This window comes from Ammodytes marinus (genome assembly GCF_949987685.1).
Source record: "Ammodytes marinus genome assembly, chromosome: 7".
Taxonomy (NCBI): Eukaryota; Metazoa; Chordata; class Actinopteri; order Uranoscopiformes; family Ammodytidae; genus Ammodytes; species Ammodytes marinus.
In genome coordinates, this window is record NC_137211.1 from 11,935,565 (window position 1) to 11,949,967 (window position 14,403).

Sequence of the window (14,403 nt, forward strand, 5' to 3'; positions counted from 1 at the left end):
ATATGGGGCCAATATAACTGTAACTGCATTATGAATCTACCACTGTAACTGATATGACTGAAAAATAAAGTATGTGGAACAAGCTGTATCAAAAACAGGCTCCCTTTCTTTCTCATCAACACACAGCCAATAGAATCAGTGCATATAGGTACAGTAGGATTAAATACACACTTTCATGTGAGCATAACAGGCAAATGATTTTATTCATATAATGTGACAAGAGCCAGTGTAAGGCTGGTGGTGATCAGCGGGAGCTAGTGTTGAATTGATAGAAGTAGTCCTTGGTGGGTTTGTTGGTGTACACCTTCTTGTTCAGGTACTCTCGACTGGGGCAGACAGAGACACAAATAAACACACAGTGAGAAATTGTTTCTGAACAATTTTTTTACTCTGAAATATACATTAGAGTAGTTCATTATCTGAGCCCAAAATACATTTGCTGACTACCACCTGGAAATGTGTGTGTGTGTGTGTGTGTGTGTGTGTGTGTGTGTGTGTGTGTGTGTGTGTGTGTGTGTGTGTGTGTGTGTGTGTGTGTGTGTTCAGTGCTCACTATGCCTGCTGCTCTCTGGCCAGGTGCATGTTGTAACGGTCGGTCTGAATCTTCTTCTCCCTCCTCAGCTCTGCCTCTCTCCTCTCCTGCTCCTCTGCTTGTCTCGACAGCTTCAGCTGATGGAGATCCCAAGCGGCATCCTGCACCTTGTCAGCATCACGTTGTCTCTAAAGATGGCATAAAGACATAAACCATCTAGATCCAAAAACCTGATCGGAAATGATGTATTTGGGATAGAAAGATTGTTTCCCAACCTGGTGTTAAGGACCAGAGACAAAAAATATTTCTAAAGATTAATCTGAGGCTTATAAATGTGGAAGCAAAGAAAGACATATATGTGCTTCACACATTTTTTATTTTTTTTTGGAAGCACTGGATAATTTTACTGCGGGACTTTTTTTTTAACAAATAATCTCAAAAGGAATAAAGGAACACTACACAGTTTGAGGCTTTTTGGACATTTCAGACCAGCATGTTAAACACAGAGCTTTTTCCATCCCTTCAGTGGAGTGTATTCAGGGGTCGCGAGTCAAACGCTTGGGAACAGCAGTTTTGGATCATTTCTTGCAAACAGGTAGAACGTTTTGAACAGAGGCAGAAAAAACTATGAATTACTCATGATGCCGGCCTGTGTGAATATAAGTTGCACTGTGTTTTCGAGTTTGTCCGGTACCTGTCTTTGAAGGCGCTGCTCTTCTCTCTCCTTGTGGATGGTGTTGATCTGCTCAGGGTTCATCCCCTTCCACTTGTCTACCAGCACCCGGGGGGGCCTCCCTCCTCCCACGTTTAGCTCTGCTGCCTCTGCACGCTCAGTCATCATGTCGCACGTCAGAGTGTGCCGCTTCTCCTCAAAATTCTCCCTATCCTCTCTCCTGCGCTGCTCATTCAGTTTCTCCGTCCGTTCCACAGCCTGTGTGGAGAACAGGACGTACAGTAGTAAGGCCTTTACCACTGAACCAGCTGATTGATCATTCCCTTGATGATTAAAATATCCAGAGTTTTACAAAACCCAACCTGTAATATGTGGTTACTTCTAGCATTGAGCCAAGAGTCTACCATGTGGTGAATGTCCTCCTGAGAGATCCAATCAGTCAGTTTGACATGCTTGTGCATAGTGCATGTGAGTGGTTATTAAGAGAAACCACATGATTGTCATGAAAAAATAGCATGACCCGAAGGATTTATAATGATGCCTCCCAATGGAAGATTCAGCTGAGTGCATTCAGGCAAATGAAGGGAGAGCTAAATGGGGGGCTTTTAATAACAGACAGGGCCCACGCAAACATCAAAGCAGTTTATTCATCCATGTTGCTTGGTACCTACTAGAATGATGGCCTCCTCCCTGCAGCAAGTGTGCGTGCGCATCACTTAACATTTCCAATTAGCAATTTTAATTTCAAAATCCCACCTGAGGACACCATGTCAAGTCTCAAAACCCCACTGCATTTTGTTTTGAGCATCCACATCAACGGGCGTGGTGTGTGTGTGTGTGTGTGTGTGTGTGTGTGTGTGTGTGTGTCTATCTATGTTTGTGCATGCATGTACTGTACCAGAGCTTCATTGTAGTTGTCGAGTGCGATGCGGGAGGCTTTCTTGAACTCCTCTTCTAGTGCATGGAGCTGAACCCCCCTAAAGTCCTGATGCTCCAGCTCTTTGCACATGACAGTCTCTGTGACACAAACGGGTTGGAAAATCACCTACTGTGTGTTTTTCACGCCTGCATCATCCATTACCCATTGTACAAAGCACTTCAACAACACACTCCCACATGCATAACGGCTCTCTGGGATGAGCATCCGTCAATACCACCTGGCATCAAGGGCTGTGCGTAGGCGTGTGTGATTGTTTGTGCAGGAAAGCATGAACCATGCGTGTGATTTACGGAGTCTATGGAGTGCAGCATGTTGGCTCATCAGTGATTACAGTGTGTGTGTGTGTGTATGTGTGTATGCTTGTGTGGTCTCTTTTCACCTATGTGCTTGTCTCTCATGTGCCTTCTCTCATTGTCTTCCTTCTGTGTGCGTAGATCTCTTTCCGTCTTCTTCATTTGTTCTCTCCTCCTTTCCTCCACCCTGATGTTCTCTTCCTATGCGCGAAACAAGCACAAGGTTTTAAAGGGGGGAGGGTTAATGACTGTGATTATTTATTTAGCATCTGCCTGTCACAAAGAGCCTACCTGAAAGATGTGCATACTGGCAGGCCCCAGCTCCTCCGCTGGAATGGGGATGTGGTATGCCCCCTTCAGGTCACACTTGAGATCAGCATCGCGGGAGTCCTCTACTCGCTGACGAGTGGCCCAGTGCTGGGTCAGGTCGTTGTGCAAAACTGCTCGCTTCTCTCTCTCATCAATGTCTTGCTGCAGCAGTGCTTCGTCGTGATACATTCTCAGCTTATCTGCAATGTAATGAAAATAAATAAATAAGGGTAAATAAATAAATAAACAAACCTGTGATCAATGCTTAGTGGTTAAAGGTCATCTCACAAACAAAGATGGTCTAAGAAAGTAGGAACAGGTGACTTAGTAATATGGTCCTGGGGGAACAATAGTTGTGATTCAACTGGTTTATTTTCTGACTCTCATCATGCCAGTATTTTACCAAAAGCTTTGTCCCGTTGCAGCTCCATGCTTTGCTGATGTTTTTTCTCTTTGACCTGTTGGTTGAGAGCATCAAGGTCGATGCCCATCACACGTTGCCGCGTGTCGAAGATTCTGGCCTTGCGTGCGGTCTCTGCAGACCTTCGCCTCACCAGACCCTTTTCTATGGCCGGGTCTACAGGCACGTCCACTTTGTACATTTTCTCAGTTTCCAATGAGCCTGGGGGAAGGAGACACAGTAGGCTATTACAGAACTGATGATAATGGATGATAATAACATTCCAGTGAGCATAGATATAAAGCAGCCCTTACCTCTGATGTGACAGATGTGGCCAAAGCATTAGTTTGGGGACTTTACACCCATGTAGCAGCCCACCGAATGAAGCTGTTTCGCAGCTCGAAACCTGATGTGTTTTGATGCCTTAGTAACCATGGCAACATCTCATTTAGCTGCTGCACGCATTGTGCTTGTTTGACAGAAATCACCACAGGGAGTGGCACATCGGTTAATAATAAATTAAAACATTAAGGCGTTCCTAAATTAACTGTAACTTTACTAACATTAGTGGTGAAACTAGCTGCACAAGCCACAGTGTTCATCAGCGCAACTTCATTTGCTCTCGCGATAAACTGTGAGGTTTCGTGTGTCGCGCGCTCGACGGTCTTCCTGTTGGATTGTAAAATGGCGCATTGTTGTCACATCTGCACCGCGTCTGTCTGATTAACATTATGGAGCTGTTTTGATTATTAAACTTAATGTGACTTCATAATGTGAGTTGCGCATAGGCCAGCAACATATTGAACAGAGAGGTTCATTCATTTGCGTGCATGCTTCGTCTTTGAGGCAACCTGTTCGGTAAACATCGGTTGTTAGCATTTGCTAACTAGCATTTTACGAGCTAAAATTCACTGCAGCTTTTTCACAGAACAGCGGCACAAATATCACGAAGATGGGTTACCTTAAACTGATAGAGATCGAAAACTTCAAGTCATATAAAGGAAGACAGATCATTGGACCTTTTCACAAGTTTACTGCAATCATCGGACCCAATGGATCAGGTATGTTATGATTGACAATATTAGCTCGCGGCTAATGCAAAATGCTTGCTAACATTGGCTAAGGGTAAACACCGTACAGTGATGCCCCGTGGTCTTTAGATGTCAAAACTTGAATATCATTTATAGAAATGTTTTTCTGTGTTGCGTCTGATATGCTGGACCACTGTCATTTGTGTCACCTTACTTACTATTTCAATACTCTGTTGTTTGCCTATGTGTTGTGTCATTTGTGGCTATAAGCCAGTGATAGTTGTACGTGTGCAATGCATATCAATTGTGTACATGTTTGTAGCAACTGTAATTTAGGTAATAGTTTATCATCCACAAAGTCACATCTTACTCCAACCTTTAAAAATAATTCGATCTGGATAAACACTGATCAAACTGAGCAAAAACATATTCGAATAGAAATCTGCACTATATAAAGGTCACGAAGATGAACTTAAATAACCCAGGGTAATATACTGGTAACTCATATTAGCATGTGGTGCTTCAATTTTAAATCTGTTTTGTTTTGTTTTGCTAACAAGTCTTAATACCATTGTTCATCATAGGAAAGTCCAACCTTATGGATGCCATCAGCTTCGTGTTGGCAGAGAAGACCAGTAACCTTCGTGTGAAGACCCTGAAAGATTTAATCCATGGAGCACCCGTAGGGAAGCCAGCTGCCAACAGAGCCTTTGTCAGTATGGTCTACCAGGAGGACAGCGGAGAGGAGCGCAACTTCACCAGGGTCATTATAGGTATGAACTGTTATTGTCATGTTGAAGAATTAACTGCTGTAGAGGACTTACAGTTTGGTCATTGCCTTATCAAAAGAAGTCCAGCAACAATTATGCCAATAGTGGTGTAGTATTAGAAGACAGTGGTCTTGCCGAAACATAAATGCAGATAAAGTCTCCGATGTGTTAATTCCTTTTTTGTCCAACTGTATTTCAATGTGCAATCATGTGTTATAGAATGACAATGAAACCTTAAAAACTCTGCATGTGACCTGTGCATCAGGTTCCTCCTCTGAATACCGCATCAACAGCAAGGTGGTGAGCCTGCCTGAATACAGCGAGGAGCTGGAAAAACTGGGTATTCTAATCAAGGCTAGGAACTTCCTGGTCTTCCAGGTGAGATGAAAATCATATTAAACCTTTTTTAACTTTTTCTAAGAGAAATGTATTTATTGGCCATTTTTTAATGCTTTTGTATTAAGCCACTGGTTGAACCGAAAAGACAAGTGTTCTTTATAGTGATTTAACTTTATTAAGAAATGCTGTTTACTTGAATGTTAGTTGTTTTGGTTGTATCTATGCTAGTGCCTACACTAGGTATCACAGCTTTGAATGTGCCTGATATTGTAGATGCCCAACATTTTTCTAATGCTGAGTTGATATCTAGTCCGTGGTCTTGGCAGGTAATCTTGTTAATCCCAAGTTTTATTCCCTGCTGCTTATTCTCCCTCCAGGGAGCTGTGGAGTCTATTGCCATGAAGAACCCCAAAGAGCGTACAGCTCTGTTTGAAGAAATCTCACGTTCTGGAGATCTGGCCCAGGAGTACGATCGCCGGAAGAAGGAGATGGTGAAAGCAGAGGAGGACACTCAGTTCAATTACCATCGTAAGAAAAACATTGCTGCTGAACGAAAAGAAGCCAAGCAAGAGAAAGAGGAGGTATGTACTTTGTGTTCAGTCTTAATTCAGCGTCTTTGTAATAACACATGCTACTGTATATACTGTATTGTCATGAAAGAGGAATCTGATATTCTCCAAGGGTTATTTGTTAAGATGTACTCCTGTTTTTTTTAATTTTTTGTATTGTGTTCATTAGCTGAATATTTAGATTTGTATCTGTCTATCTTTATTTGTCTGTATTCCAATCTGTAATTGCTTCTTCTGCCTATATTCAGCATGACCAATAGATTTTTTTTTAATCTCAGTGACATTCTCCTGGTTAAATAACGACCATCATTATACAGCAACATAGAATTGACTTCCATCACAATATCCGTCTCTCTTCCCCTCTCCTAATCTCACCAGGCCGAGCGTTACCAGCGTCTCAAGGACGAGGTGGCCAGGGCTAGTGTTCAGCTGCAGCTCTTTAAGCTTTACCACAACGACACTGAGATCGAGAAGCTTAACAAAGAGCTGGGCCAAAGGAACAAGGAGATCGACAAGGATCGTAAAAAGATGGACCATGTGGAGGAAGAGCTGAAGGACAAGAAGAAGGAGCTGGGCAGGATCATGAGGGAGCAGCAGACCATTGAGAAAGAAATCAAGTAAGTGACTTTGACATGATACAACTCTCTCTCAGCTCACCTGGAAGTTTTTGAGGTTTTGTCAACTGTATTGGTTAATCACTTGACTCCGCCCCACAGAGAGAAAGACTCCGAGTTGAACCAAAAGAGGCCGCAGTACATCAAGGCCAAAGAAAACACCTCGCACAAGATCAAGAAGCTGGAGGCGGCGCGGAAATCATTGCAAAATGCCCAGAAGATGTACAAAAAACGCAAGGGGGACATGGATGAGCTGGACAAAGAGATGAAGGCCGTGGAGCTGACCAAGCAAGAGTTTGAGGAGCGCATGGAGGAGGAGGCACAGAGCCAGGGCCAGGACCTCACCCTGGAGGAAAACCAGGTCTGATATGTTATACACATTTAAGGGTTCCCCTTGGGTCATTTATTATAATTAATTAATTAATGAATTAATTATTTATTATACAGGATTTTATTTTGTTGGTAATACTGAAATACTGGCACTCGCATTTTCTCATAAACCCCAAAAAATGCAGCGATGAATAAATGTACCTTCAAACCTACTTGAGTATATTCTTCTAATTCTTCAGGGAGTCATTTTATGTCCTAACTAATTGTGTAGTGATTGATTTAAAATAAAATAAATTGATTAGTTTGGTTTGATTAGACAATGTAATTGTGAAGCTGGAACATGCAAATCCCAGGTTTTGGTTTGTGTGTGTTAATTGCATATCAACATTTTTGTTATAATAGATTAGATTGATCTTGAAATATAAATGATTTTACTTGACATGACCTACTGTTTCTCTCCCCCCCCCCCCCAGGTGAAGCAGTACCATCGTCTGAAGGAAGAGGCCAGCAAACGTGCTGCCACCCTGGCACAAGAGCTGGAGAAGTTCAACCGTGACCAGAAGGCTGACCAGGATCGCCTTGACTTGGAGGAGCGGAAGAAAGTGGAGACGGAGGTAAAGACCACAATAATGCCAGCTTTTTCTTTTGTCACCATGAATTAATTTCCGCTGATATTCCATCAATATAAACTCATGTTTCTCTCCAGGCTAAAATCAAACAGAAGATCCGTGAAATTGAGGAAAACCAGAAACGTATTGAGAAACTGGAGGATTACATAACCACAAGCAGGTCTGCTGCTCTCTTTTGAACAGTGCTATGTTCAATGTATTGATTTGTATTGGGATCTCCATCACTCCCCTTCATTCACACTCTTTTTACCCTGTCAACCCTCAGGCAGTCTTTGGATGAGCAGAAGCGCATGGAGGAGGAGCTGACCGAGGAGGTGGAGGGTGCCAAGAGGAGAATCGATGAGATCAACACAGAGCTTAACCAGGTGCTCAATAAACAGGGGCAAAGAAACGCGAATGAGTTCCTATCGTGTCATTTTAGCTTACTACATTTTCACATATCAGGGAAAAAGTACAAGTGCGAACCAATGAAATAAAGGATGGCTAAGTGTTCCAGTAATCCATGCCAGTGTGCCAGCATGCACAATACCAGCACTTTGGTCTATTTTTTTAATGTTACTAATTAAACCCGTGTTTAACAAGTGAAAATATCAGCTATGAAAAAGTCTTTAACATAAATCCTATTATTTTTGGTTTTTGCTGTAGGTGATGGAGCAACTGGGAGACGCCAGAATTGACAGGCAGGAGAACAGTCGCCAGCAGCGCAAAGCGGAGATCATGGAGAGTATCAAAAGACTCTACCCTGGCTCTGTGGTAAGGCAACTCTTTCTGTATTCAGAACAATATTATGGCATTTTCTTACTCCTGTAAGGCTATTATCGAAACATTTGTAATAATCCTTTCATGAAGTCAGATTAGTAAATAACATGTTGCTCACTCTCTCTTCAGTATGGTCGTCTCATCGATCTGTGCCAGCCCACTCAGAAGAAGTATCAGATTGCTGTGACCAAAGTGTTGGGCAAGAACATGGATGCCATCATTGTGGACTCAGAGAAGACTGGCAGAGATTGTATTCAATACATTAAGGAGCAGAGAGGAGAGCCTGAGACCTTCCTTCCTCTCGACTACCTTGAGGTGACTATTGGAAAGAGCTGATATATATGATTCTTTATTTCAGACCCAGGGGGATCCATATCAACACAAACAACATAAACAAATAGACGAACACAGAGTAAAAAATACACAGCCTTCCAGAATATTCAGTGCCAAGCATACAGACATGATCGCCAATGGTTCCACAGTGTGGAAGAAAATCTGACCGAACTGCATAGAGGGTTGGCCAAAACTGCAATTAAGTTATTTTCGGACTCAGATGCCCTACACATAAATCCATACATCAGGCCACGCAACACAGCAGAGTAGGTAGGGACCCCAACACTTACAAACATTTGGCTTGCGCTGGAGCTTCTTGGAACTCTCAGCAGTAGCCTCATGCTATCATTATAGGCAACTGTAAGCTTTCTAATGCTGCCTTGTTTATAACGACACCACAGGTGGGCAGTATACAGCGGCGTACAATACGCTCAAAAGAGTGAGATATTGACAGGTTTTTGAGGTACAGAGCACATACTAAACTTACGGCAGAGCATGTTCGCTTGTGCATACAGCTTCCGACGCTGCCTATAGATATCATTTGACATAATATGGCCCAAGTATGTAATTTCACTGCACACACTGAGTGCAGTGCCAGACAGATAGAAGTCAGGGAAGGTTAACTGTCTGTCTCCTCTGCTTCTGACAATCATGATCTTACTTCTGATAGAATTTAGAACGTACATAATCCAAGTATCAATCTTAGGTGAAAACCTTGAATTTTAACAAACTTCAGAAGTATTTATCAACAAGGAACTACACTTGTTAAATGTAATAAGTCTAAAAGCATCTTTTATTAGTCTGACAGTGGTGATGAACATACAACTAATTTGTATTATACACACTACACTCACAAAAAAAAACCTAACGCTCAACTGAAATACCTATATTTAAAAATAAATAAATCACTACTGTATGCTTTTCTCTTATCTTATCAAAGGTGAAACCAACAGATGAGAAACTGAGAGAGCTGCGAGGAGCCAAACTTGTGATTGACGTGATTCGCTATGAGCCACCCCACATCAAGAAAGCCCTCCAGTACGCATGTGGCAACGCCCTGGTCTGTGACAGCGTAGACGAAGCACGAAGGATCGCTTTTGGAGGACCGTACAGACACAAGGTGCGCCTTGTCAACATTTGCGTTACATGATGAAAGAAGGATTGGACAGTTTGCATGTCCACCTGATTATTTGGTGATGGGAATTTGGTCTTTTCTTCCTTCTTAACCTCCCTCTCGTGTCCCTGTGTCCAGACGGTAGCCTTGGACGGCACTCTGTTCCAGAAGTCTGGTGTCATCTCTGGAGGAGCCAGTGACCTGAAGGCTAAGGCCAGGCGCTGGGATGAGAAGGCAGTGGACAAGCTCAAAGAGAAGAAAGAAAAACTCACTGAAGAGCTCAAGGTTACTTTAACTGTGACGGAGGGTAGTGGTCCTGCTGTTTGATGGACTGTCACTTGAATTCAATTCACAACAACATCCACTAAATATCCTTCTTTTTGTAGGAGCAAATGAAGGCCAAGAGGAAGGAGGCCGAGCTGCGTCAGGTGCAGTCGCAGGCCCACGGTCTGCAGATGAGACTCAAGTATTCCCAAAGCGATCTGGAACAGACCAAAACGCGCCACCTCTCCCTCAACATGCAGGTACAGTCAGGTTACAGCTTGGTGTTTTCCTCTTTCTATGGGTTAATTCTATAGCGGCTGCTGGTTAACACTGGTTTTGTTTGTGTCATGTAGGAGAAGTCTAAGCTAGAGAGTGAACTGGCAAACTTTGGCCCTCGCATCAACGACATCAAGAGGATCATCACGTCCCGGGAGAGAGAGATCACTGACCTGCGAGACCGCATGAACCTGGTGAGACTTAACACACAGTGAGCTCCATTTAGAAGACAATATGAATATGTGGCATTGCAGTAACGTCACTATAAATGCTTTTGTTTTTCAGGTGGAAGATGAGGTGTTTATTGAATTCTGTAAAGAAATTGGGGTTCGAAACATCAGAGAGTTTGAGGAGGAGAAGGTGAAGAGGCAGAATGAGATTGCAAAGAAGCGGTAAGCTGAGTATTAAGTCAGTTCTGTTAGATAACCTTAGGCATGCTTTCTATGTTGTCTAACCTAAATTGCCTCATTTTGCTTCAGTCTGGAGTTTGAAACTCAGAAGACCCGCCTGGGTATCCAGGTAGACTATGAGAAGAATCAGCTAAAGGAGGACCAGGAGAAGGTCATGATGTGGGAGCAGACGGTCAAGAAGGACGATGCTGAAATAGAGCGACTTAAGAAGGTGCGAACAAACAGTGAATGCAGAGAACTTAAGTTTTCATCTATTTTGTTATGAATTTTAGCGTCAAGTCAATTATTCCTTGTGGTTCTCAATTTCGCTTTTCTAATCTTCCTGTAGGAGGAGCACAGACACATGAAGATCATTGACGAGACCATGGCCCAACTGCAAGACCTGAAGAACCAGCACCTCACCAAGAAATCTGAAGTCAATGATAAGAACCATGAGATGGAGGAGATCCGCAAAAAACTGGGTGGCGCCAATAAGTCAGTGGCTGCAAAAAACAAATTAATATGTTTCTTTTGTCCTAAACCTGTTGGTTTGTGCTACAACTGTCCATTGTTGTATCTTCTAGGGAGTTGACTCATCTCCAGAAGGAGGTGACGGCCATTGAGACCAAACTGGAGCAAAAGCGCAGCGACCGTCACAACTTGCTGCAAGCCTGCAAAATGCAGGATATCCGCTTGCCTCTTCGTTCTGGAACGATGGACGATATCAGCCAGGGAGAGGTACACACAAACACAGTCATACAGGCTGTAACTTCTATACTATCAGGATTAAAAGAGTAAAGCACATCTGTCTTTTTTTTGTTATTCCAGGGAAACTCCCAGAATGAAGAGTCCAGCAGCAGCCAGAGGACAACGTCCAGCACTGTCCTCGCCAAAGAGGCTCTTATAGAGATCGACTACAGTATCCTGACTGAAGACCTTAAGGTAGCTAGTCCACACGACACCAATGCCTTACGTTTTAATAGTCTTAACCTCACATCCTCCCTTCATTTTAAGTGCCTGACAATATATAAAAGAGGACAAATCCATTTTCAATATAGCTACACTGAAGTACACTCAAATTTCAATTTCCTACAGGATGCCCTGTCAGAGGAAGAGTTTAAGGGGGAGTCGAACACACTGCAGCAGCGTCTGAATGAGCAGCAGAGTATCCTCCAGAGGATCAGCGCACCCAACATGAAGGCTATGGAGAAGCTTGAGAGCGTCAGGGACAAGTTCCAAGAGACCAGTGACGGTGAGCTGGCAGGATAATGATGGAGTCCTAGATTAAATGAGAGAAAGTGATGCAGGGTTACAGTGTGTTTTCTAGATCTCTTAATATTGTGTCATGCCATGTTTTTTTTCATCAGAGTTTGAGGCTGCTCGTAAGAGAGCCAAGAAGGCCAAGCAAGCCTTTGAGCAGATCAAGAAGGAAAGGTTTGATCGTTTCAACCAGTGCTTTGAGTCTGTGGCCACCAACATCGATGAGATCTACAAGGCGCTCTCACGCAACAGCAGTGCCCAGGTACGCCTCATTGGTTTTTAAAATGACCTACCATAAATGTAATGCCACAGTTCAAATGTTGGCCAATGCATCAAGTCACACATCATGTTACTTTTAACATTCAATTTAGTACTTTGGTACGTTAATGAAAAGCACAACTCTCTTCTGTAGGCTTTCCTAGGCCCAGAAAACCCAGAGGAGCCTTATCTGGATGGCATCAACTATAACTGTGTGGCTCCAGGGAAGAGGTTCAGACCAATGGACAACCTGTCCGGAGGAGAGAAGACTGTTGCTGCTCTGGCTCTGCTCTTTGCCATTCACAGGTGAAACAACAGTCTTAATACTTTTGTTTTTGATTAAAGGAAAAAAAAAGAGTCAAAAGTATTTATTTGCATCGCCTGAAAACTCATGACGATGCCTCCATCTTTGGAATATTGTTAGCAACATCTCTCCTTCTTGCCTCTAGCTACAAACCCGCTCCCTTCTTTGTTCTGGATGAGATTGACGCAGCTCTGGACAACACTAACATTGGCAAGGTTTGTCCAAAAAACGATATTCAATGTTTGAGCTTTGTATCAATTCTTCTTGTGATGTAAATGCTGTTTTTTTTTATTTATTTTTTACTACAACTCCTAATTTCCTCTCTGTCCTTTGAAGGTGGCCAATTACATCAAAGACCAGTCAGCGATTAACTTCCAGGCCATTGTCATTTCTCTGAAAGAGGAATTCTACACCAAAGCAGACTCACTCATTGGTGTTTATCCAGAGGTGTGTTTCTCAATCTTATCTCTCCAAATTACTAGTCAAAGTACCAAATAAAATACAGCCATGAAGCTATGTTTTTTTCCAACATTCTTTTACCAGTATGACTAGGAAACAAGTATTTAATTACTTTCTATTTGCTGTAAAAAGTTTTTTTAAATATAACTTGATGTACTGCAAAAAACTTGTATTATAAATTTGGAACTGGTCATCATTGTATCTTTAAACTGTTTGCCTGATTCTGTCAGAATCCAGCAAAAACCTGCAAATAATAACAAAGCTTCTTGAGCTGTTAAATAAATGCATAAAAGCTCTGCACGATATATGATTGTAGTAACTGATTTTCCTTCTCCTCTCACAGCAAGGAGATTGTGTCATCAGCAAAGTGCTTACTTTTGACCTCTCTCAGTATCCTGACGCCAACCCAAATCCAAATGAATAGGACGGCACATCAACAACACTGGCGTTTTGGCAAGTCGGATGTTGATTTGTTGACTCTCTGGCTTGTCAACATATTCTGTAGTCACAGATCATGTATCCATTAGGCACCACATGTTATTTCCTATGTTTTTTTTTTATGTTCATGTATTTTATTTTAGATATGCTAGAGTAGTGAATTAGGTTTTTTTTCATTTGTGGGAGGCGTTTTTCTTTATAGACGGTGACAACCGTGATGTATGTACATTTATAACCAACCAACCCATTCTCAATTCGGCATCACAAGGATGATTATAATAATCAATTAAAATGTAATAATGAAACAAGTGAAATTGAGTGGGATTCCAACCTTTTTAACAGACTGTAGAATTTGTATCATGCGGTAAAATGTGTCGAATTTATCTGAGACAAGTTTTTGTCGTCAGAACTTTTATATACTGTTTATGGCTCTCTTTTCAACCATGCTCTTTAAAGCCTCTGCCTGTCGTCTGTTGTGTGTACTAAAATATGTATTTTCATTTTCATGTGCTACTCTGTTTTTCCTAAGAAAAAGCTTAATCAGGAAGCCGTTGTTACAGAATGGTGGATACATTCCCATGTGTGTGATAGCTAAATAAAACCCTTCAACTGGCGGTGCTATAATGAGATCATGGAGCTTTGTCATAACTGTCATCGGGAAAAGATTTCAAAGGAAATGTGCTGAGGTTATACGGCTGTATGAATGACAGTCTCTTATTCCTGAGAGATATTCTCAATCGGCTTCTGATGACTGAAAAATAATCTAGGCTATATTCTGTCAGGTCTGTTTTATTGGTTGCTTTGCTTCAATAAATAAAATTTTGAAATATTTTACTTTGAATACTTTTTCTTTGTTAGAGCAAGCATGCAACTCAGACTTTACTTATTTTGATTTTAACTGATTTGTGCATTAACTAATTAATTTTAAGGAGTTTTTCCCCACCTTAATTTGAACCTACAACACATTATGCATGTTGCTGCTTTAGTTTCCATTCCATAAGGGGGAGCTTCACTAGGCAAAATGTATTTTTAGAAGCTCTCAGTTTTCACACTTCTGTCCTTACCCCTTCATCATGGCTCCATCTGCACTAACTGTCTCATTTCAAGGCATCATTAGTAC

The 14,403-nt window shown here is 42.0% G+C and overlaps 2 protein-coding genes across 2 annotated transcripts; one reads left to right on the forward strand and one right to left on the reverse strand.

Moving 5' to 3' along the window:
* Positions 1 to 244: 244 nt before the first annotated feature.
* On the reverse strand, positions 245 to 3,585 carry ribc1 (RIB43A domain with coiled-coils 1; the record flags this gene model as incomplete). Its single annotated transcript, XM_080031455.1, has 8 exons — positions 3,462 to 3,585; positions 3,151 to 3,369; positions 2,730 to 2,947; positions 2,525 to 2,639; positions 2,104 to 2,222; positions 1,227 to 1,463; positions 554 to 720; positions 245 to 326 (listed from the first exon to the last, which is right to left on the reverse strand). Exons 2-8 carry the CDS (start codon positions 3,347 to 3,349, stop codon positions 245 to 247), a joined length of 1,137 nt encoding a protein of 378 aa, XP_079887581.1. The 5' UTR covers positions 3,350 to 3,369; positions 3,462 to 3,585.
* A 242-nt stretch (positions 3,586 to 3,827) lies between these two features.
* On the forward strand, positions 3,828 to 13,530 carry smc1a (structural maintenance of chromosomes 1A). The gene is made up of 26 exons (XM_080030399.1): positions 3,828 to 4,208; positions 4,763 to 4,951; positions 5,214 to 5,326; positions 5,665 to 5,868; positions 6,235 to 6,473; positions 6,573 to 6,831; positions 7,274 to 7,414; positions 7,507 to 7,589; positions 7,695 to 7,794; positions 8,075 to 8,182; positions 8,318 to 8,503; positions 9,462 to 9,641; positions 9,774 to 9,920; positions 10,022 to 10,159; positions 10,253 to 10,369; positions 10,461 to 10,567; positions 10,655 to 10,796; positions 10,914 to 11,059; positions 11,149 to 11,302; positions 11,393 to 11,506; positions 11,660 to 11,816; positions 11,932 to 12,086; positions 12,237 to 12,388; positions 12,532 to 12,601; positions 12,723 to 12,833; positions 13,189 to 13,530. The coding sequence occupies exons 1-26, from the start codon at positions 4,100 to 4,102 to the stop codon at positions 13,267 to 13,269; spliced, it is 3,702 nt and encodes a 1,233-aa protein (XP_079886525.1). The 5' UTR covers positions 3,828 to 4,099; the 3' UTR covers positions 13,270 to 13,530.
* The last annotated feature ends 873 nt before the right edge of the window (positions 13,531 to 14,403 follow it).

What these genes read in the sequence shown, in the direction of transcription:
- smc1a (XM_080030399.1), top strand. Translation starts at nt 4,100, where the DNA reads ATGGGTTACCTTAAACTGATAGAGATCGAAAACTTCAAGTCATATAAA. An exon ending in CTTCACCAGGGTCATTATAG is followed by an intron (nt 4,952 to 5,213) that starts GTATGAACTGTT and finishes CCTGTGCATCAG; the next exon opens with GTTCCTCCTCTGAATACCGC. An exon ending in GGAACTTCCTGGTCTTCCAG is followed by an intron (nt 5,327 to 5,664) that starts GTGAGATGAAAA and finishes TTCTCCCTCCAG; the next exon opens with GGAGCTGTGGAGTCTATTGC.